The sequence below is a fragment of the Mustela nivalis genome (assembly GCF_964662115.1).
Source record: "Mustela nivalis genome assembly, chromosome: 2".
Lineage (NCBI taxonomy): Eukaryota > Metazoa > Chordata > Mammalia > Carnivora > Mustelidae > Mustela > Mustela nivalis.
Genome location: NC_139021.1, coordinates 100268304 through 100290908, shown reverse-complemented (window position 1 = coordinate 100290908; position 22605 = coordinate 100268304). Strand labels below are relative to the sequence as shown.

The window sequence follows — 22605 nt, the reverse complement described above, 5'->3', positions numbered from 1 at the left end:
GTCCGCACGGCAAGAGCGGACCCCTCAGCATCATGTGTCTCCTTCCTGAAACCAACCACTCCCAGCCCACATGGCCAGCTACATGGCCAGCCCACATGGCCACCTCCATGTCTATTCGTACCATCGACTGCTCCTCGGGACTGGCGAGCTCAAGGCAAGAGAGTTCTCGGTGGTGTCCTATGTGAGCATTGGGAGTATGAAACAGCTTGGGAGCCAAGCAGAACCCCAGGAGCCTGGGCTGCAAATGGCCTTCAGGATGGCCTTGGGCGACTACGCTGACCTTGCAGAGAGGTGAGGGAACGTGGCACATGCTACCCGTTCCTGCTCGTTCACTAGGGCCCCACTGGGCAGAAACCACCACCTAGTTGATGTCAGGGCCCCAAACACAGAGGTGAGTGAGGACTGAGGATGGTCTCGCGGCCCTCGCTCTCCCCTACAGAAACACTGGCACAGAGGAATTTCAGATTGTGAGGGCAGCTCTTGGTTCAGGGCTTCAGGACGTTTTCTCAGGGGCCGTGGGTTGGTGTCAGGGGTTGGGGGATCTCTGACCACAGGGAAACGACAAAATTCCTGTCCCAGATCCATCCTTCATCAGAGTGGAAACTCTAGACGGTCCCTTCAGCACCCTATATTTCAGGGCCCTCCACTGTCCTCCACTGTGGCTTCAACCACAGCCAGCCATCTAGCTGAGTCCCTAGGCGGTCACTTCCTCAACACCTGCCGAGCGGCTGGGCAGCATCCAGTCCTCCCCTAGGTACCAGGCGCTCCTTGGACTCAATCACTTGGGACACCGTGGCGGCACACTAACGTCTAGGCCGGAGGGCAAGGAAGCGGGCACAGAGGGTTCTGGGGAACACTCTCGGGTAGGTGTGGCTGCTCAATGGCTGTGACTGAGGACATCACGCGTGCTCACGGCACTCTGTTGCGTTTCTGTCCTGTCTCTGCTCCATACAAGCCGTTGCCCACAGAACCTGTGGGTGTGGGAGGGGGCTGAATTCAGAGCACAGCACATGGTGACCTCTTCCTAAGTCCCACCTGGAGGGAGGAATGCCTGCTGGGCACCTGGCGAGTAGGGGCAGGAGACGGATGGACCAGAAGGAAAGGATGTCCAATCCCCCTATGGGCTCCTGACGACAAGGTGCCGACACTGTTCTCTATTTCTGTGCGTCTCCCAGAGTTCTGTGGGGAGTGTTTCCTCGACGATGTGGAGACGCCCCCACCCACGCCCCTCCCTCCACGAGGACCCAAGAAGAGAGTGCGGTTCTCCTTCCATGATGAGGTGTACATCATCAAGGACACCAAGGAAGGTACGTTGGGGATTGACTCATTACGTAGATTGGAGACACATTCTGTCGTTCACTAGCACATACATAACCGAAGCCTTTAAAACTGCTGAGACACATTGTCCTCTGATTTCACTGGTAGCCATTTCCCTCTATGCCGTCCGTCCGTCCCCTTTTACGTCCACGGGTCATGATGAGATCCTCATTCAAACTGGACCCAAGGGGCACAGGAAAAAAGTGTCTACTAGCTGAAGGGATAGATCTTAGGTCGTTCTGGAACACACAGGTCCCTACAGGTCTCCCCAGGAAACATGGTTCTTAGATGTGTAGGAAGGGAGAGACTATGTTTTCCGCTGAACAGAAAAATGGGCCAGAATACGACAGGAGGTTTCACGATGCCCCCCCCCCTTCACTTCCGCCCATTAGCCACATCTTACATGGGTGTGCTACGTATCTTCAAAGGAACAAAACGACCTCGCCACATTTGGGGAACTGAAGTACCCAGTACATTCCACGTGGTTACCGTTCTACAAATGGGGCCAATGCCTTCGGTGACGTCTTCTCATTTTGGAAACACAGAAATCTGCGCACTAATGTCTCACACAGCGGGGTTCCCAATAGCCCCAGACAGGCACTGCCCCCAAATCCATCACGGGAGGAAAGAACACATTCAATGGCATCCATACGCATCATGGAGTGCAATTCAGGCGCAAGAAGAAACAAAGGTTTCCAATATTTTACGAAACAGATGGGCCCTGGAAACCTAACACGCATTTTGAAAGCAAGCACACAAGGAAAGAGGTACATTACACGATCCCAGGCTTTGAGGACACTCCAGTAGGGACATTCGTAGACCCAGAAAGTGGAAGGGACGGTGCAGGGAGGAAACGGGGAGGGCCGGTCATGTCGTCACGGGTACAGAGGGGCCAGGGGATAGGATGGCAACGTTCTCCCCATAGATGGCAGTGCGGTCTACAAAGCATCACGGATGTCAGCACTGTCACCGAACGGACGCGTACTAACAAATACAACCGTCCCCAGTACTTAGATTCCATCACCGAAAAACCCACTACTCCAAGGCACGACAGAGGAGCGATAGGGTCCCACAGCAGAGGTGCAGGGGAGACAGCTGAACAGGCCCCATGACCAGCTGAAGAAGTGGCAAGCTGGCTTGGCTTCACAGTGGGCAGGAAGGCTCAGGGGACTGCGCCCTGAAACCCAGGGTGCCTTGAGTGTTTCCCAGACAGACGCTGAGAGTTCCCACTGATGACATCCCCTCCGTTAGAAAGCCAAGGCCCCATTTCCCTTTTCCATCCTGCTCCCCTCCTCTGTGTTTTGTGTACAGCACTGTGTACTGTCTCCACCACTGTGTCCAACACAGGCCTTGCGTGGTCACCCTTCACGTCCATTCCCTCTGGCCCCGCATCCACATCCAGCAGACTTAACTCCCCGAGTCATTCCTGAGTAGTGCAGCCAATGTCCTGACAGCTCCTCTCTGTTTTCCTAGACCGGGTGGAGGGACAGTCCAAGCACCTTCCTAGGGGCTGGAAAAAGGAAGGTCCCCCAACTCTCCCTGAGGTAAGCTCACCTCTCTTTCTCAGAGACATAAATGGTGCTTCCTTGATTTCTTCCATCAGTGGAGTTTGATGAACATCGGGCACTTTACCTCCCAGGGGAAGGGGGCAGCAGCCTCCCCTCATAGAAGAATGCTGGGTCTGACCTCTTACGCACAGTGGACCCAAAAAGGGTGATGACACAGGACAGCCTCAGTTACAAACTCCATGGGATCAAACACAAGGTTTCTGCTTGAAAGAGAACGTTCTGTCTGTTGATCAGAATGGACTTCGGAGATTGAATGATGCTCCAGCATCATTCAAACGGTCCTCCTGAACTCGGGTGGGGGGACATGGACTCAACCACGGGACCTCATCCAATTAACTGCCTGAAGTCCTCCCCAAACCAAAGAGCTGGCCCAACAGAGGACAGGATGCTGGGATCCTCACTGTGTTTCCTTTTCCCCAATCGCAGGTAGACGCTGGGAGCAAGGACAGCTGTACATATTTAAGAGCATCGGGCTCTGGGGAGGAAATCTAGAGTACAAAGAAGCCTGCCCCCTGATTCTGGGTTCCAACAAGGAACGGGGGGTGGGGGATACTGACCGAGACTGTCCGGTGAGGCACGGTCACCACGTCGAACAGGGCCTGGAAGAACTCGTACATAGGGAAGGGCTGATCTGTGTGCACGTGGGATGAAGGCCCTGTGTGCGTGGGGGTGTGCGTGGGGGTGTGCAGGTGTGTGTATGTGTCCCCATGCGTTATGCTTGGGAACGTGATTGTGTGCCTTTCCCAGGAGATCTTTCTCACACTTCCACCACAGTCACAGTGCCCCCCTTCCAAAACACTCTCATCACCCTGGCACACTTGACATACTCCTTCCCCTACCCACCACAGCTGTACCTGGAGGACATTTCCCTTTGATTTCCTGAGACGGGCATGGTGCAGAGATGAAGGGACCAAACCCTTGACCTCCTACTTGGAAAGCCAAGATTGGAGCTCAGGTTCCAATCTGAAAGTTGCTCTGGCCTACCCACCTGTGTTAGTCCCTCAGCCAGGGGGGGTCATGATGTACCATGGGTGCTAGCTAGCAAAGGGCCATAAGCATCTGTGCACACAGCCAAATACCTAGATTCTATGATGGTCCCCCACAGGACCCAACATGACACAGTGGCTTCCATGGACACAGAAGCCAGGGCAAGCTTAGAAGCCCACGTTCAAGATTACAGCCTGGTCCCTGGAGTCAAGTGCACAGAGAAAAGCCACATCCTCGTGCTCAAGCCCACATGGCTGGAAAGCGTGTGGACCCGTGGAGGACAGAACAGGGCAACATCAGTCATAGCCGGTCTCAGTGTGTACACACGACCGACCAATGGCAGAAAAGCATCACGGAGGGAACTGACTGTACTTGATAAGATTTCCCTAAGCCTCAGGAAGGTTCAGATTCTCTAAGCACACACTCAAATACCACTAGCCAATAGGAAAGCAAGGTCAAGCTTGGGTGGAAGCTTTACACGCAACATCCCCGGAGCAAATCTCCTGCAAAGCAGGCCGACAGCCTATCAACACACACTCCAACAAGACTCCACTGTGTAAGCAACTTTCCACTGGTCAGAACACCTGGGAGGGTTCGGACAGCCACTGTCTTTACGGGAAACACACACACACACACACACACACACACACACACACACACACGGGACAGCTCAAGAACAGTGGAAGGATTCTATCACACTCATCGACGGTGATGGCTGTTTACAGAAGCTAAGATGTCCGTGCTCTCCAGTGTTGCACATGGCATTTTCTGAAGACAAAGAAAGGATGAGTGAAGCAAACTACTAGGCTCCTTTCCTGAGGGTTGAATGCAGCCTGGCAAGTGAGGCTGCTTTTTAGGCCGTGCAAAATCTTACAGAGACGTGATGCATATAGTCGCAGCAGGTGGGGATCTTGGGCCCAGAGCTGATGTCCAAAGCAGCAGCGTGGGACGCCTTAGTGGCACGTCAGTCAGGAGAGGTTATGGGACTCGGTCCTCACACAGAAGCCAGCTTAGGCTTCCCATGTACTGGACTGGCTATTTGGCTTTGATCGGGCTCACTTTAGCTAGAAAGACAAGAACCCTCTTCGCATTTCCTCCCTGCTCCTCTCCCATCCCTTCCCCTCTGCACCAAGGACAAGGCCCGGCAGCAGTGCCGCCCGTACCTCCTACGCTCCCCCACGCGCACACTCCCCTCCTGTCCTCATCCATCCAAAATCCCCGCCTACTTCCTGAGCAGCCTCACCAGTGTCCTCACGGTGCCTCTGTATCCTCCTAGCTCTCCACGATGACCTGATGGAAGAGCTACTACCCACTTTGAGGGCTGAGGAGGAAACTCCGACTCTCCCTCAGGTAAACTCATTGTTCCTCAACTTTTTATTTATTTAAGACAGAAAGAGAAGGAGAGAGAGAGAGACAGACAGACAAACAGACCGAGTGCGCACGAGAGCGCAAGCAGGGGGAGTAGCAGAGGGAGAGGAAGAAGCAGGCTCCCCTTTTCAAGCAGGGTGCCCAATGTGGGCCTCCATCCCAGGACCCTAGGATCAAGTCCTGAGCTGAAGGCAGAAGCTTCAATGTATGAACCGTTGGGTCACCTCGCTAAAGTCATTTTGTGCTTCTGAGGGACAGCCAGTGTTTGATTTCTCTTTCCATGAACATCTGAGCATGGACATGCCAGAGGGGAGAGACAATGTCCTTGGTGCTGAGAGCCTGCCATGTGGTTATACCATTAATGGACAGCGGATTGAGACGGGCACTGAGAAAACATCACCATCATTGCTTAGGCAATGGATGGTCGTGAGCATTTTCCACCAGGTCATTCTGTCTATGGGAAATGGCTTTGGAATGAGTTGCTGAAGAAAATGGACGGGGGAGTTTTGACATAACAAGCCGGAGCCTTTTCGGGAGGTCATTTCCTCCTCCTCTGGATCATAGACTCAATGACCGCATCCCATCTAGCTTGCTTACGACACACACCAAGGGCACAGAGATGTGTGCACACGGTGTGCACAGGGTGCGGGGATCCTCACTGGGTTTCCCTTTCTCCAGCTGCAGGAGGCGGTCACCGGATATGGCCCATATGCCTATTCCCCCATCACTCCCTTTAGGGAGACAGATGTAGCTGAAGATCAAGGTAGGGCTTTCTCTCCTCCTTTGGTCTGGAGAGCTTCCCCCCTTCTGAGTTCCTCCCGGGAACGGAAGCTGGGGCGGACTGAACAAACGGAGTGTCCTGCAGAAAACCAGGACCCTGTGCTACAGTCCCTGGAAACCAGTAGGTCATGCGGGCGGTGTGCTTGGTGCGTCTGAGGGTTGGGGCTTGTTTTCGCGTGGGTCGATGCGACGGGACCGGGCATGTGGGTGTGCGGACTCCGTCGAGTTTCACCAGAAGACATCTCCCACTGAATGGACTTGACGGCACGGGTCAAAGTTTCAAAGCCAAACCTCCTTCATCCCCGCTGCACACACCCCCCCTAGGACACCACATTCCTCCCTGACCCCAGCTCCACCTGGAGGGTTGCTCAGGATTCCCTTTCCTCAGACAGGGATGGGGAGAAAGGAAGGGGCCCACATCTGTCCTAGCTCGGGACGTTCCTAAGACAGGGTCAAAACACAAAGGAATCAGAAGCTACTTTAGTCGACCCAGACATCACCACCAGCCTTACAAAAACGCTCCCATCTTGAACGCACAGAGGGAAGGCTCACTGGCAAATGGCAATAGCCAGGAAAGCTTCATCATTAGCTCGGGGCCCGATCCGACTTCCTGACAATCTGCTACATGGCCAGGTTAGAGAGTGCCCTTCTCTCGCCTGGCCTCCGCTCTCTCGTGAACTTGCCTGGTCCTGACTGGGGGAGGTGGGTCCCGGGAAACTGGGTCCCGCGGACTCCAAGGACACACCCACATGTCACAGGCAAGGAAGACTGGGAAGAATCAGCACTTTGTGGATGGGGACTCTGTTGGAATGGTCAGATGTCAGTACGTAGAAATCCTGGGTCTTTGGTTTTCCTGACCCTGCATGACTCAGGGACAAATAGAAACCTCTAGGGTACTTGTGCTTGCATTGAATGCAACCCTGCCACACAGCATTCCTCTGCAGAAATACAATCTCCTAGTAGAGGTGAGAGATAGGTGGGAGCGGCCACGAATCGGTCTTGACAATGACCACGACACAGTCGCTGGTTGGAAGAGCTTGCCCGTCAGTACAACGGACCGTGTGTCTTAGTGTTTACCCACTTTCGGCTTGAAGAGGTCACCCTGATTCCATTCCCTGTAGCTCGAGTTCAGAGTCAGTATTTCTCCCTCCGTTCCTGCTCCTTGCCCTGACCTCTCTCGATGCAGCAGCAGCTTACTCAGTCCATACCCACGCAACCCAACGTCGCCATACACTCCCGGGCACGCCCACCCCAAGCGAAACTCCCTGAGCTCTTCCTACCGAGCCCCACCATTGGACTGACCATTCTGTGGATCTCTCCCTAGCTTGGCTGGATGGACAGGCGGGTGAACGTTCAACAGGAACGACAGAGGAAGACGCCCCGTTTTACACCAGAGTGGTACGCTGGCCTTTCTTTGGGGGAGACACAAAATTCTTCTGGCTTTTTAAATCAAGGTCACATAAAAAACAATCTCAGCGTGCACAATTGAAAGGGTAGGGAGAAGTTTGAGAGAGAATCTGTTACCAAATGCTACCTAACCCCGAAGGCATTGCAGGGGGGCTGGGACAACCACAGCATGATCACCTACCATCTGGAGGAGAGGGAGCTTTAGTACGGGTAGCAGCTATTCCTCCTTGGCACCTATTTTGTCCAGTGGGACCCGGCACGTGGGACCTCTAGGAAGACTGGGCACATCTGTGGAGAACTCATTTTGCTCTTGGGGCTCACGGGCCTCTAGCACCCTTCCCCATCTGGCTTCCTCTGGTGCCCCAGGGAACAAAAGAGCCATGCAAACAGGACAAAGCCTGATTTGATGTTCATACTGTTTTCTATTCTGAAATCACAGGTGTCCCTGCTGGAAGGGGATGGCGGTAAGTATTCTGTACTCTAGAGTCACTCACTTGTTTGCAACAACCTGGAAAAGGGCCAAGGTCGGGGCTTCGTCGCAGCCACGATGAGAACCACCCTGATTCCAGGTCTGGCGGAATGAGAAGAAGGGTCAGGGTAACAGAAAGGGATTTCCTGGGGAAAGACCCGTGGCTTCATGGCCCTGTCCCCGGAAACTACTGCGCTGCTCTTAGGTGGTGCAGGTTTGGGGGCAGGCAGTAGGTGTGCCTTGGAGATGGACTATTTCACAGCTACTCCAGGCCCTGTAGCTCCAACAGGAGGCAGAGTTTCTATTCACATCCCTGCTCCTCTCCAGGACCTTTCGTCCTCCATCCAGGAAGGGCCCACTGCAGCTCAGTCCATACTGATGAGCTCCCCACCTCCACACACATGTCCACACGTGCACGCCAAGCAAAGCTCCCCGAGCGATTCCCAAAGAGTCCCATAGGGGTCCCGACATTCTCTGTGTGTATCCACCCAGATCCCCTGGCTAGCCTGTACGATGACCTTGACGTGGACAGCACAGAGGGAGAGGGCCCATTGTTCACCAAGGTGGTAAGTCAGCCTTCCTTCAGGTGAGGTACAGCATCCCTTATTTCCCTGATACTCGCAATCAGATCCAAACATCTCGGCATGTACAATGTCCTTGGTGGAGAGATTCCTGAGAGAGCGACTCTTAGCCAGGGACGCCCCATTCCAAAGACCCTGCAGGAAACAGCAGGTTCGGTTACTGTCCATAGGGTCGTGAGCTTTTTCACGGGTGATACTGACACCGCCGTGCCACCTAATGGACCCAGGGCATGCGACCTCTAGGTGGATTCCATATCACTGCCCATGACCCTGCCCATCACCAAGAGACCAAAAGAGCTGTGCACACAGGACAAGGCAGGACTTGATGTTCATCATGTTTTCTTTTCTATAATCGCAGGTGGCCCGGCTGGAAAAGGAGCTTAGTGGTAAGTATGCTGTCCTCTAGAGTCACTCATTGCTTTTGAGCAACCTGGACAAGGGGCAAGGTGGGGCTTCCTTGCAGGCTTCATCTTGAGAGCCACCCACAATCCAGATCCTGTTGCAACAAGACTAAGGGTCATGTTCCGGACCGAGAACCCAGGCCTCGTGACCCTGGCCCCGGAAGCTACCGTGCTGCTCTTAGGTGCTGTAGGATCGGGTGCTGGGCACGTGGTCTGTTTCCATGGGAATCCATGTGCTGTGATTCTCAGGGTTGGTGTGTGTGTGTCAGGTGGGTGAATGCTGCGCTCTCGAACAGGTCTGGTCCCCTCAAAATGGCGATTAATGGTGTCCACGTCCTCGGGGACGTTTCCCATCACTGTCACGTCAGGAACGTGACATGGAAAAACTCTTCAACACCTACAGTTGAAAGAGGTGTTCTTTCCTTGCAAAATCACATCAATTCCCTCAGAAAACAAATCCCGTCGCTAACTAGGAAGGGCTAGACTGTGCCCCAAAGACACAAGTGTGTCCCTGTTACTGAGTCAGCGTCCATGGGGTTCTCCCGCCAAGGTAGGTCTCGGGCAAGAATGGTCACAGCACCTCCCTCTTGACACTGCACTCACACACACACACGTTCGTCTCTGCATCAGAGGCCCCACGATGCGTCTTCCCAACCTCATCGCAAGCACTGAGTGCTGGGACACACTTCCTCCCTTCTGCAGGCGGCATCCGGGGCAGCCGCATGCAAAAGCCCGTTCGGGGATGACGCGCACAAAGGGGCAATGGCCAGGGAACAGATGGGGCCAATTCACTCCGTGTTTCTCCATGGAGAATTACCATTTCCCTGCAGATACTGTGTCTAAGAATGCAACTGGCCTTCTCCCAGGGAAACCCCACACCCACCACTGGTCCTTGCTGGGGCACTTGCAGGTGGGCCCAAAAGGTGTCCTATCCAAGGGGGAATGAGGTCGTCTTCAGGGACTGAGGATCACTGGCGGCACCTGGGCCCCCTCCATGCAGGAACGAAGGGTGCTCTGGGCATCGCAAGGTGGCCAAAAAGAACCTCAAACCTCAACAGGGGTGACAGGACAATCACCACCCATTTTGCTGGCCATCTGTCCATGCAAGAGGGCCTTGTTAGATTCGGGAGGTTTGGGCCAATAGATAACTCAAGGGGGTTCAGTGCCTGGGAATGGAAACAGAGCCAAATCAGGGTTTCAGAGTTCTTTGGCAACCAACAAGACTTTCTCTCATGAGAACATGTATTGGAAACAGAATCTGATTTTCCAACATCTCTTTTTCTCTCTCGCACGCGCGGGATCCACGGGAGTACCTTTCGCTGCTCTCCGAGGACACTCAACGGGCTTTTCCAGGGTAGTTGCATTCCAGTCTGCATTCCACATATTGCATACAAAGTCTCCAATTTTCTGCCTCCTTCCAACATGGGTACTGGGTTTGAATTCCTGGTTTGGGTCCTCGCTACCCTAACTACAATGCCACAGCTCGGCGTCCTTTGTATTCGCATTGCCCTCACGATGCCTTATGCTGAGCATCTTTTCGTACGACGTCTGACTGACCGAGTTATTTGTTCCCTTTGCAGCACAGACTATTCCAGTCTTTTTCTCGATTCTTTCATTTGGTGAAATCACAGTCTTCTTTTGTTTGGTTGGTTTTCTTTGTTGTTCTTCCTTTACGTCAGTGAACACACCTTTTCTGAAATAAGGATTGCCAAGGGGGTCTCCAATCTGTGGGCTGCCTTTTCACTCTGTTCGCTGTTTCAGAAGAGGATGCTTTTTCTGGGCGGTCCTCTTGGGAAGCATCGTGATGCCAACATGAGCGCATTTCCGGGGCCATTTATCTTCGGCTCCCAGGTGCCCCTGACTCTTTGTATGCCAGCACCCTCCTGTTGGCTCAGGGGAGTCATCCAAGGTATTGGAAGGTCAGCTTCTAGAGACCCACCACTGACTTCTTCATATTCAGAAACGTCGTGGCTCCTTGTGTTCCTTTATGGTTCCCTTATCTATTCTAGCAGCTTCTCTGTCCCAAGAGCAGCACATTGTATGCTTTAGATCCGTGCTGCATGGAATCCGTTCCCCACTTATTCTAGGAACTGGGGCTTCACCTTCATCTCTTCGGGGCCAAAGACCTCCGGCAGCACCTGGTGGGTGTGTGTGAGCCCGGGAACGTCTTCCCTTGATCAACGTCCCTGTCACGCCAGCCACAGATGCCTGAAAAATATGCAGGAGAGCAGGCCTGGTCTCTCGCTCCTGGTTGGTGTCTAGTGCTGAGTGATCCAGGAATGAGTCTGTCTAGTATCCATCGTACACAGTCATTTCTTATCTCAGTGCAGTACACAGAAATCAAGGGAACGAAAACATCCAGTTGCTCACTCCCACTAGCCACACGTCAAGAGTCCCATAACAACTGGAGTTTCCGATGGTTGCGCTGGGAGGGGACAGCGGTCATGGGCATGCAGAACGGACACTGAGGTGGCTGCTGCAGCATCCTGGCCTCATTAGAAGGCATGAGACTCCAATCCCCGTCTCCTCCAAGGGCTCCGGCTCCGCCAGCCCCGTGAACCTCTGAAAGCACAGCAGAAGAGTCAGGCAGATGCTGCACGGCCCAGAGACATCTCAACGCACTTGGGAGGAAGGGGTGAGGCGGTTTCTCTCCTAATGGCATTGCTCCTCTTTCAGTTCTTACAGATCTCCTGGTAGAGAGCATCGAGGACTACTCCTTCAGTGAGGACGAAGTCTCTTCAGGTAGGGAATGGCACCGAAGAGGGGAACATGGGGACATGGCTCCCGGGAACATGGGGTTGCCCCTGCCGCTCCGGAGAATGAAGAAGGTGGGTCAAAAACCACCAAGGACAGGGATGCTCTGGCACAGGCATGATTTGCTCATGTCACGGTTTCGGGATGAAAAGAACAGACGAGGTGTCCACGGGCCTTTAGGGTAGGCTGGGTTTGTCATCACCACTCGACTCCTTGCGCGGCTCCTTGAAGGATCTTTCCCATCAAAGCTGCTCGTGCCTCCCTTGGCCGCTGCCACATGTCAAAGCTTGGCCTCTTTGCTCATGGCCTTTCGGGAATGGTGCACAAGAGATTCTGAATCTTTCTTGGCACGGGCCCAGACCTGGTCATGCTCAGGACTTGGCGGCCCCAACCGCACTCTACTGGGCAAGAGAACCGCGACACTACGCTCTGGTCTGAGCCAGGAGGTAGAAGACAGGTCTAAATTCTCTCCCTCCTAACCTCCACTACCAAACCGTCCCGGTTCTCTCCAAGCTGCTATACTTCAAGGAGATGCCCAGAGCTGCAGAAGGGAAAGCGTCCTTCCCCTGGGTTCACTACACAGGTTCCTGTAAATCGTACCTTCTGCCAGCCTTCACACCCCAGCCGAGTCTGACCTGTGGACGTGTTCCCAAGGGCAGGACGCCCCCATGCAGCTCCCCTGGAGAACCCCTGTCGCGGGCCACGGTCCCCTGGGCCTGTGTGAAGGGGCTGCTGGACCTGCTTCACACACTTGCTGCCCCGGGTCCACTCTACCTCTCACCAGCTGGCATCGAGGCATAGCACAGAGCCTCTTGGGAGCAGGGCCAGGGAGTCACGGTTCCTCTCACAAACCCACCTCGCCGCTCACAGCCCTGGCCATGCTCCCCACTCCCTAGGCATGCCCACACGGCAAACGTTCCTCAGGCCTGCCCAGGGCCCTACACACACCCCGACCCCGTCCATTCCCGGCAAGCCTCAGCAGGAGCACTGGCAGGAATCCTGTGTTTCAGTAACCACACCGATGGATGCTTTCCAGGGCTGCCCTGAACAGCTGAGGGCGCCTGCACAATTTCCCATGCTCCCGTCTCCATTCAACCTCTCTAACACTTAGGGAAACAGAGGGCGTTGCGTTCCCTGAAACACGTCCCTGGGAAGGTCATCCCAGTCCCTGGGCAGACATGGGCTGTGGGGAGGAGGTGGGCCATCTCTCCCTGCATTTCCCCAGCAATCCCAGGCCCATGACAGCTGCTCCCAGCACAGACAGATCGGGGGATTGATTCCAGGGGACCCAGCATATCTCCTCTCTTTCATGGTTGCCCCCTCCTGGACAACAATAGGACTGGTGGAGCTTGGCAGGGGGAAGGACATGGAGCATCTCTAGGGGAGGAGGTGGAAGAGGACGAGGAGGAAGACAGAGAGCAGGGAAGGACAAGTACAAGGACAGAGGAAGACAAAGTCCCGCAGAGGCAGTCTTAGGGACAGTGACAGCTTCCAGGGGGGAAAGGATCACACAGCCGGGCTTCCGGGTCTTGGAGAGAATCGGAGGTGGGAAGAGCAGGTGGGCAACCGGAGACCCCCCTGTACCCTGCGGAAATCAAGCGACGAAGGCCAAGGAGGACTCGGAGCTAGGGACACACCCCACTAAGGGCAGAGCCCAGCAACCCCAGAGCAGTGGGTCGCCAGCTGCACTAACTCCCTTTTGTCCTCTCTCATGGCCAACCCCAGCATCCTCGCTGCTCTCTGACCCGGAGAAGGATTCCACGGACGACGCTTCCGTCGGAAGGAGCCACCCTGTGCCTGTAATGCACTTCCACCTCCATCTCTTGGGCTTTCTCTCTCCTCTGTCCATAAGCGCCTCCTCCCAGCGCTTCCCCTTTCCCTGCTTTGACGATGCCCACCCTGGAGGCCCTCGTCTCCGGCAGGCACTCAAGCTTTACATCGGAACTGCTGCATGAAATCCCCGGGCAGCCCTCCTCACCCCTTTCCTACCATCACCCTGACCCCTCACTGCTGACTCTGGGAAGCAGCCCCAGACAGCAGAGCAGAGAGGAGGGCTGGGAGTCAGCAGGGCACGGCTCACCCGGCTGGAGGGCCCTCGGGAAGGGAGGCTGGGTGTGAGTATCCCCACACTTGGTTCTCTGATGCCGGGGAGTCTGTGCTCATGCCCACTTCTGCTCTTGCTCTTAGCTCTCAAGAAGCTTCCCTTCGGTGGACTTGGCGCAAACGACAAGGGAAGCAGAAGAAGAGGAGGACTCGGGAACGGGGTGAGTCGGGCAGGAAAAGGGGCCGGTGAACATGGACACACGTTCTCCCTCGTTGCCCAGTCCCTGTTGTGGGCACCTCGGCAAACCGCACAAAACCCTTGGGTGCTGCCCTAGCCTCTGACCACAAAGAGGAGAGGAGAGGAAGGTCCCAGTCCCTGCAGGCACTAGGAAGACCTGAGAACATCCCACGGGGAACCTCCACCTAATCCAGGCAACTCCCTGTGGTGGTTAGGCGCTGTCGTCCAGGAGCTGCTGATCTTGGAGGGAGGGCCCTGGCTACCTGGAGGGACTGGACCCCAGGCAGCCTAGGCACAGTGACCTTCTGGAAAAGGGCTCCACGCCCCCCATTGAGCCCCTCCCTCTGCACGACACAAGCCTTGCCCTCCCACCCTGCAAAAGTCAGCAGATGGCTGACTCCCAGACGACACTACTCGAGAAGAGACAGTGGTGAGGTGGCCTCATCTCCCACTTCAGGCACGTGAGAAATGAGCAAACAAGACAGGCCCCCGGGCTCACAGGAGCAGGACAGCTCACCCCTCCCAGCGCTGCATCCCTGTGGGCACGTAGTCGGGCCCGGTCTCCAGCTGAGTCATGTCTGCCGGCCACTCCCATACGATCTGACCAACACCTCCAGTCCCCCGAGCCTCCAAGATGCCTCGTGGGAGGTAGTGGGTCCCCTCATGGCACCATTTTGCTTTGTGAGTTTCATACTCTAGAGACTCTCCTCGATCCCTCAGTCGGCAGGGGAGATTCACCAGGAAAAGGCCACCCTGCTTGCTCCCACCTCACCCAACACCTGCCCACAGCTCGTAGACTGTGCCAATTCACTTCCCATGGGGGTCGGGAGCACGTGGTCTCTGCCACGCCACCTGCAACACTCATGTGGGCAAAGGCTCCCCCCACAGAGAAGGGGCACGTCCAGGGCTCTCAGAGAGGCTGGGGAAGGGACAGCCCAGCAGGAGGAGGACCCCGCCGTCATGGAGGAGGACGCTCAGGGAAGGGCCTGAGGGACCCTGGCTGTGAAGCCTTCATTCAGCCCCAGGGGGCCCACGGGAAATTCCCCTTTCTTCACGTCATGCATGGGTCCTGCAGGGAAACCTCCACCTCAACACCTCAGAAGACATATTCCCCCAAACCCCACAGGCCTCTGGTAAGACATGGCCTAAACCACACGCCACTCACTATCTCACACCACTCCACCCGTTGTCTCCACAGCTGCGCCACAGGACAGTGTGCCCACCACCCCGAGGCACCAAAGGCTCCTGGGGTGCTCCGACAAAGGGAGCCAGGAGGGCCCTGGGGCCCCACTTGCGGCTCCGATTTGGGCCCGGAGGAGGATTCGGCGTGAACACACAGGGAAACACGCCTGCAGGAACGGCTCTCTTACGCCGGACCTCCGTAGGCCAAAGAGACGACTTCTGGGCAGCCCACCAGAGGACGGCACTGGAGCCCCGAGGACGAGACGAGAGGACCCTCTGAGTCGGCCGCCACACCCAGAGCTGGCTGCCCAGGCCCTGCCGATGACGGACACTTGGAGCACGAGGCAACCACCTGGGCCCACAACAATCCGTTGTGTGGGGAGACTGGGCCCACCTGGGACTGGGCCCAACTGGGACTGGGCGGGACAGCAGCCTTCCCGTCGTCTCCCCTGTCTGCTGCAGGGGCTGTCCCCTGCAGTCCCCGGCAACCCTGCAGAGCATGACACATGCAGGACGAAGCGGCACTGCCAGGGCCCCTTGACCACCCTGGGATCCACTCGAGGGGCAGCAGCCCTACCCCTGCTGGATTCCCCGAGGGTGCCGCACCGGAACCGCCCCTGTCGCTTCGACGCACAGGACCGTGACCAATGCTGGGCTCAACACTGGCAGCGGCCCCACAAAACGGGCCCCGCTCAGCCTGTGTTGTTTGGCAGCAGCAAGAGGTTTAGGGAGGAGAGGCTCTCCCCTGCACTCAGCGGCCTCTTCCTTTTACAACTCTGACAGCAGAGGCCTCCCCCAGCTGGGCCTACCCCACCTGACCAGGAACGACCCACGCGGAGGGACAGCTCTACGCCCCTATTCAGCAGGAAGAAGCTACAGAAGATGAGACCGTCCTCCTTCAACAACCTTAACCACGCAATGCTCCGCCCTGGTCAGGGGCACACGAGGAGGGAGGAGAAGGCTAGCTGAGCACCAAGCAGGAGCTGGCACGCCACACCGCCCCCCCAACCTGGGATACGGGGGACATCCCTCAGGCGCTCTGACTGCCCTCAAGCTGAGGAAAGGAAAAAACAGATTCTCCCCAGATGGCAAGACCGGAGTCTCCCTCGGTTTGTAAAAGTCCTCGTGATTCGGCAGGAATCAAGAGGCCCGCTTAATGAGAGCCTAGCGACCTGCCAGAGGCCCGGATCTCCGTTTCCTGAAGCCCTGACATCTCCCTCCCCTCCACGACACTGAGGGAGGCTGAGGCCGAAGGAAATGTCCGTAGGGACAGAGTTTCTTTTCAAACCTGCAGTCCCTTGAGAAGGACCTGTGAGAGGAGGAAGGTAACATTCCTCCAGGAAGCTCCCCACCATCTTTCAATTCATGCCTTCCTAGCAGGAAAAACCACCTTCCCTTCACAAGAGCAAAGCCAACTGTATCCTCGGTGTCCTCTGTCCTCCTGCCACGTTCTCGCAAAACTTCCCTTTTGCCTGACCTCCCCCAATGCCATCCCAGAGAGTCAGCCTCCCGTCACGACCCCAGCAAGCAGCCCTTTCTACCCAAGGGTCGTATCCCTGTGCTTTAATAAAAATCACCTCCTGCCAGCAAAGCCGTCTCAAGACTTCTTTCTTGACCATCGGCCTCTTGAATGCTAACCTCTTTCCTACATCAGTCCTGTCTCTTGTAGGGCTCCTGTGGAAACAACCCTGCAACACGTTGGGCCCATTTCTGTCAACTCTTCCGACTCCATCCACCTCACCCACTGCACATTCTGTGTCCTCCGAGGACCGGACCCTTCTGTGGTTCTTGCACTCAAACCCTCACATGGCCCCTCTCTCAGTCCTCGACGTGGTTGACGTTGCCCTTCTGAAACTCCCCAGCATCCCTCCCTCACTCTCTTTGTCTCGCAGGTTTATCTGGTCCATAGGTTCTCATCACCAACACCCTACAACCGGTTTCTGCTCCTGAGTAAAGGACTCCATTCCTTTCCTTTCTCATCAAGCTCAAATCTTAACTCTCAGATGTTTGTCTCACAACTTTCAAAATTCTTCTTTCCCCTAATGCCTCTCTACCAGTTTCTCTTCTCCCTTTTTCAAGCCACCCTCTCTCCCACCCTCCCTTCCTTCCGTCCTTCCTTCCTTCTCTGCATGATCTTTTCGTTCTTTGTATTCCTTCCTCCCTCCCCCTCTTTCCTTTTCTCCTTCTGTTCTGTTAGTCCCCACACAGCACTTCAGTACTTTTTCACCTAGTGTTCTGGGACTCACTCTTTGTGTACAAGACCCAGGAGCTCACGGCAATTCGTTCCCTAATAAAGGATGAAGGGAGACCCACACGGGGGCATCTCAAAGGTCGGCTTCTCTGCAAGTCAACGGGAAGCTTCAGGGTCATGAACCCTGGCCTTCCACACTAGAGCTGGACACGGGCTACGCTAAGCATTCCCCACAATCTCCTGTCTTCCAAGACCCTGAGCATATGGGCTGTCCCACCAGAAACCTGAAGAGTTTCATTTCTCGGCTGAAATGGGCCTCGAGCCAAGCCGCCGCCCGAGTGTCTGGAAAAGTCACTGGCTTCAGCACGACTCACGGGTATATAGTCTTTGAAACAGAAACATCAAAAATTTAATCAGCAGTTGACGTGGGTTTGATGCTACCATGCAGAAAGATCTAAATGAATTCCGGAAAGGAACAAGGCACGCGACTACAAGTGGCCTACAGGGGTAGACGCAGCGACCATTCCTGAAGGGAGGGGCTGGAACGCATTCCTTGAGTCAAGAAGGGAGGAACGTGAGGGAGCGATCCTGCCACAGCCCCTCGTGTTCTGGCCACTAGCAGAGGGTTCACACTGCACAGGAACCCGGGCAATGCTGGAGCACAGCACGGGAGAGGTCTCACGTGCCTCACTCACTCCAGGTGTGCTGTGTCCTGGGAAGACAAGCCTTGTATTTGCTGACAATGTGGAAGAGCCTTCAGCCATGGGTCCCTGGTGCCAGGGACATCAGAGCTCGTTCATCCTGGATCGCAGCACACCCATCTACCCAGTGTGGGAGAGCCTTTAGTCGGGGCTCTAAGCTCGGGAGACACGAGAGAACTCACCCTTCCGAGGAACGGAGACATGATACACATGGGGGGAACAACTCCAGGGCAGTGCTCACCTCTGTACACAGTAAGACCACTGGAGACGCCCCTCACGGATGGAAAGAAGGTGGGGGACCCTTGTTTCAGAGAGCTCTGCTCTTCTTCCTGCCCAGGAACTCACACGGGGTAGAAGCCATGTGCTGGGATTGCTGCACAAGAGCTCACAGCAACATACATCCCTTCGAGGCCATGGGCAAGTTCCCACAGACAGAAACCGGTTGAATGTCATCTTCAGGGGAAAGCATTTAGGCCAGCCACACCCTTAGCCAGCATCCGAGGATCCACATCGGCGGCAACCCCAACAAATGCGGTCAGTGTGGAAGAGCCGTTGGATACAGCTCTCACATATGGAGACACCAGACAACTCAGAGCGGAGAAACCTGTGTCTGTCACCACTGGGGCCCCGCCTGTACCCAGAGCGCCGCGCCCACCTTGCTCACCGCCACAGAAACCACACAGTACAAACCCTTGTCTCCCGTCACTGAGGCAGAGCCTTCACCCAGAAGTGGACCCTTTCCCAACACCAGAGAACTCACATGGGGAGAGCCACTAGCGCGATATCCTGGTGGAAGAAGCTTCAGGTGGGGTTCATGCCTGAGGCTCCCGCTACAATCTCAGAGTGTGCTTCACCCCTCACACGGGAGCGAAGGTGCAGACACCCCTGGGACGCCCTGCATCATGGCTGTGGCTGAATGCCGAGGACATCCCATATGGGAATCCCATTCCTCACGGAGCCAACCCAGGAAGGACCGGAGAGGATTCGCACACAGGAAAATCCTCCCGGTCTGATGAGCAAAGGAATGGGCTCAGCTATCCCTTCTTCCCTAGCCAGCAATGACACCCTCACACCGAGGAATCACTGATCCCAACACAAGGAAGGGAAATTCTTCCCTGGACACTCCCATCAGAGAATCACTGGGCAACTACCTCCTAAGGAATTCCTCGGGGTGACTCTGAGATACAAACTCAGACACTGCAAACACATATAACGGGGCCCCATTCTGAGGGATGCGGAATGCGCTATTCCAGTAACCAATAGCTAGAAATCAAGCACACCTGCTCTGATCCAGGAGTACTTCCATAAAGGCCAGTCTCACCAAACAGGCGGCGTCTCACAACCGTGCACAAAATGCCAAGTAAGAACAGGGGATTTCTCCTTCAGGAGCTCTCACAACAGACACAGGTACTGTCCCTTGGTAGGAAGTGGGATCACGGGAAGTAACACTGCCTGGGATCCATGAGAACATCAAGTCGAGGGGGAACTCAGAGTCTCAGAACACAAGGTGATAGAAGTATGTTCACAAAAACATGAACCTATCGATGTATATAGATCGCAAGGATGAATGGCCACAAGATTCAAAAAACACATGGTTTGTGATCTACCTCTCATGTGTCCTTAATTCTACTAATATTGTCCTCACAAAGCGCAAAGGATTTAAAAAATAATTGCATGCTTAGAAATATATCTACTTCACTTACTGGAGATCGACAGAGCTAGCGAGGGAGCAAGAACACCCGGGGTCCGGCAGCGGAGAAGAGAAAGAAAGGTGCCCAATACAGGGCTTGATCCCCCAGGATCCAGGGATCCTGACCTCAGCCAAGGGCAGATGCTTACCCAACTGCGCCACCCGGGGGCTGGCAAATTAATTTCATCTTTTACAAAGATGCTCTTCTGGAAGACAGGGCACCAAAACCTCCACAGTTCAGCCTCAGGCAATGAGGGCTTCCTCCCTGTCTATGAGAACATGGAAGCCAAAGGTTTTTCTCCACCACCAAGAAGAGCTACTTATCTCTGGGCCTGAGAGGGTGTACAACCACTGCAGATGTGGAAATACTCCCCGATTCAGTAGATTTTGAACAGGAAGGCGTTCTTACAGTCCCTTCCATAAAGACAAAGCCTGTCCAGGAATGCCTGCGAAGTTCTTTCAGTTAAGGGACCAGCTTTTGGCTTTGGGTCAGGTTAAGTTATCAGGGTTATGGGACTGAGCCCCGTGTCAGGCTATGGAAGGCATGTGGAGCCTGCTGAAGGGTCGCTCTCATCCCCTGCAACACCCACTCCGCTGCAAAAAAAAAAAAAAAAAAAAAAACACGAGGAGATACCTGGGATTCTTTGCTCTAGATGAATGGCCCAATAAAGCAAGGGTGGGCAGAAAGTCGATCATCACGAGAATATCTATTTATAAGGTCAGGCTGCAATAACTCAGGACTCTGCTAAAAGGGGCAACCTGGAGTTCAGAAGTCTTGTGTGGGGCAGGGACTTGCAGAACCTTCTCCACATGTGCCACTAAGTCATCTTCCCCAAGCAGCCGACTCTAGACATTCTGGTTAACGGTACATCTCCATGTTAATCGACAAGAAGAGGCTCTCTTTGCCTCCGGAAGAAAGACAGAAGCCGGCACGAAAGACACCCAAGTCAAGGCCTGAATCTCAACCCAGGTGGGAGGTTCAGAACCAAGACAACTTACCACTGCGATGCACGTGCACCAGGGAGATGACAGTGGTCACACTCCTGGACGTGCTGCACTTCCACCTGCACTGAAGAGACAGAGGCCAGACGCTTTGGATGCTGCCCAGCAGGCCACGTCCCCTGAGCCTCGAAGCACCACCTGTAAAAACAAGGAGAGCATTCAGTCGAGGTCTCAGGACCCGCACGTGGGGAGACACAGAGTCACCCATGACGGAAGCAGGCCCCTCCGTCCCAGCAGGGAGTGCAGGTTCAAGGAGGCCAAAACCACCGGGCCCCGCCATCTGTCAAAGTCTTAGCATTGCTGCTGGAAGGCCTTCCCCTAAAGCATGCTTGGCGAATTGCCTGCCAGGAGTTCCATGAGGCTGATAAGGGCCTCTGGTCTTTCCTTGCTAAGACATGCCTCTCATGCGCCCTGGTACTCAACAACAACAACAACAAAAAACCACGACTGACTACCTTCCTCTTCCACAACAACCCTTCCACTTCAGGGTCGTGGCTATGGCAGAGTTCACACTGTGCGCATTTTGCCCTGATAAACGCCAACCCTCCAATAAAGCACAGAGCAGAGAGTCAGGCTTGAGCACGCTGGTGACCTGGCCGGCTGCCTCCCTCCCTCCCTCCCTCCCTGGCTCCAGTCCTTTCCTATAAGCATCTGCCTGGGCCCTGGGACTCTGGCTGTGCCCAGGTGCCCCGGGCCCTGGGTACAGGCCGTCAAAAGGCAGTTGACGGGCTACAGACTCCAGCCAGCCAGCCCTGTGCTCCCCTCAACCCAACCACCGTGGTGACCAATGTGGGCCCAGATGCCAGATCCAACTGCAGCCCCCGCCTTCCTGCTCAAACACAGGGTCGCCCCCGAAGCAAGGCACATCGGCCCCAAATAACCTGCCCCTTTGCCCCCACCTCACTGGGCTGAATATCCCCTGGGGACAGAAGCCCCAGAAGACAACACAACCTCCATTCCAGGCAGCGCATTTCACTCGTCCTCAGGTCTTGCATAGGTTGTCTGATGGGTCCATTAAAACCCGCCTACGTTATGGCCCGCGTGCTGCTCTGATGTGAGGAACCCTTCACCACCCCAGAGTTTGAAAGGTCACCTCACCCATTTCGGAGGGCTGTCCCAGTGACCACGCCCACTTCTCCTGCCAGCCTGGGACTCTGCCTGCAGAAAAAGAACAAGAAAGAACAAGAGTTGGTGATAATGTGAAGAAAAAGGAACCTTGTGTACTGATGCTGGGGATGAAAACTGGTGCAGCCATTATGGAAAACAATGTGGGGGATCCTCAAAAATTTAAAAATAGAACTGTCATATGTTCCAGTAATTCCATTACTGGGTATTTACTCAAACAAAATGAAAACATTTGAAAAGATACGTTTATATTGCAGCACTATTAACAGTAGGCAAGATATGGAAGAGCCCGTCAACAGATGAGTGGATAAAAATGACGTGGTGTATATAGAGATATATAGAGATATCTAATAGACTAGTACTTGGCCAGAGAAAAGAATGAAATCTTAACATTTGCAGCAACATGGATAAATCTAGAGGGTACACTACTAAATGAAATAGGTCAAAGAAAGACAAATATCCTATGATTTCAATCATATGTGAAAGTTAAGAAACAAAACAAAGCATAAAAGAGACCCAAAAAAAGAGACTCACAAATATAGAGAACAAACTGGTGATTGCTAGAGGGAAGGTGGGTGGAAAGAGGGCATGAGACAATGAGGGTGTGTCATTTGAAAAGAAAGACAAAACTCTATCTGAAGTCAATATTATTGTCTATGTAGAAAACCTCAAATATCTTATAAAAAGAAAAAAAAACTATTGGAAGTAATGAGGAAATACCAAAACATCATAGGATACAAGGTCAATATAAAAAAGTCAACTATTTTCCTATATCTGAATAAAGAACTGAATTCCAAATTT

At 54.5% G+C, this 22605-nt stretch overlaps 2 protein-coding genes and 1 long non-coding RNA gene across 5 annotated transcripts in view; 2 read left to right on the top strand and 1 right to left on the bottom strand.

Moving 5' to 3' along the window:
• Positions 1 to 730: 730 nt before the first annotated feature.
• The window catches only part of LOC309859719 (uncharacterized protein), a 284862-nt gene continuing 262987 nt past the window's right edge, over positions 731 to 22605 (bottom strand). The window contains exons 31-33 of one of the 3 annotated variants that reach the window (XM_082720774.1): positions 21778 to 21837; positions 20677 to 20817; positions 731 to 971 (exon numbers count right to left, since the gene is read on the bottom strand). In XM_082720774.1, coding sequence (XP_082576900.1) covers positions 910 to 971; positions 20677 to 20817; positions 21778 to 21837 — 263 coding nt within the window. In that variant the 3' untranslated portion in view covers positions 731 to 909. Of the gene's footprint in view, positions 972 to 20676; positions 20818 to 21145; positions 21838 to 22605 lie in introns of those variants that run through there. The other 2 variants (XM_082720775.1, XR_014308860.1) reach the window with 2 other exon arrangements.
• On the top strand, positions 971 to 7692 carry LOC309859743. The gene is made up of 5 exons (XR_014308869.1): positions 971 to 1307; positions 2791 to 2861; positions 3312 to 3336; positions 5149 to 5222; positions 5919 to 7692. It is a non-coding gene; the product is annotated as an uncharacterized lncRNA (long non-coding RNA).
• LOC309859734 (uncharacterized protein) lies at positions 8025 to 16680 on the top strand. The gene is made up of 6 exons (XM_082720823.1): positions 8025 to 8462; positions 8836 to 8863; positions 11555 to 11620; positions 13358 to 13431; positions 13820 to 13896; positions 15112 to 16680. Exons 1-6 carry the CDS (start codon positions 8298 to 8300, stop codon positions 15242 to 15244), a joined length of 543 nt encoding a protein of 180 aa, XP_082576949.1. The 5' UTR covers positions 8025 to 8297; the 3' UTR covers positions 15245 to 16680.

Bases quoted from the DNA above. Each gene is read 5' to 3' on its own strand.
- LOC309859734 (XM_082720823.1), top strand. From the start codon at position 8,298: ATGTCCACACGTGCACGCCAAGCAAAGCTCCCCGAGCGATTCCCAAAG. The intron at 13,432-13,819 runs GTAATGCACTTC...TCTTGCTCTTAG, and splicing joins GAAGGAGCCACCCTGTGCCT to CTCTCAAGAAGCTTCCCTTC. The intron at 13,897-15,111 runs GTGAGTCGGGCA...TTGTCTCCACAG, and splicing joins GAGGAGGACTCGGGAACGGG to CTGCGCCACAGGACAGTGTG.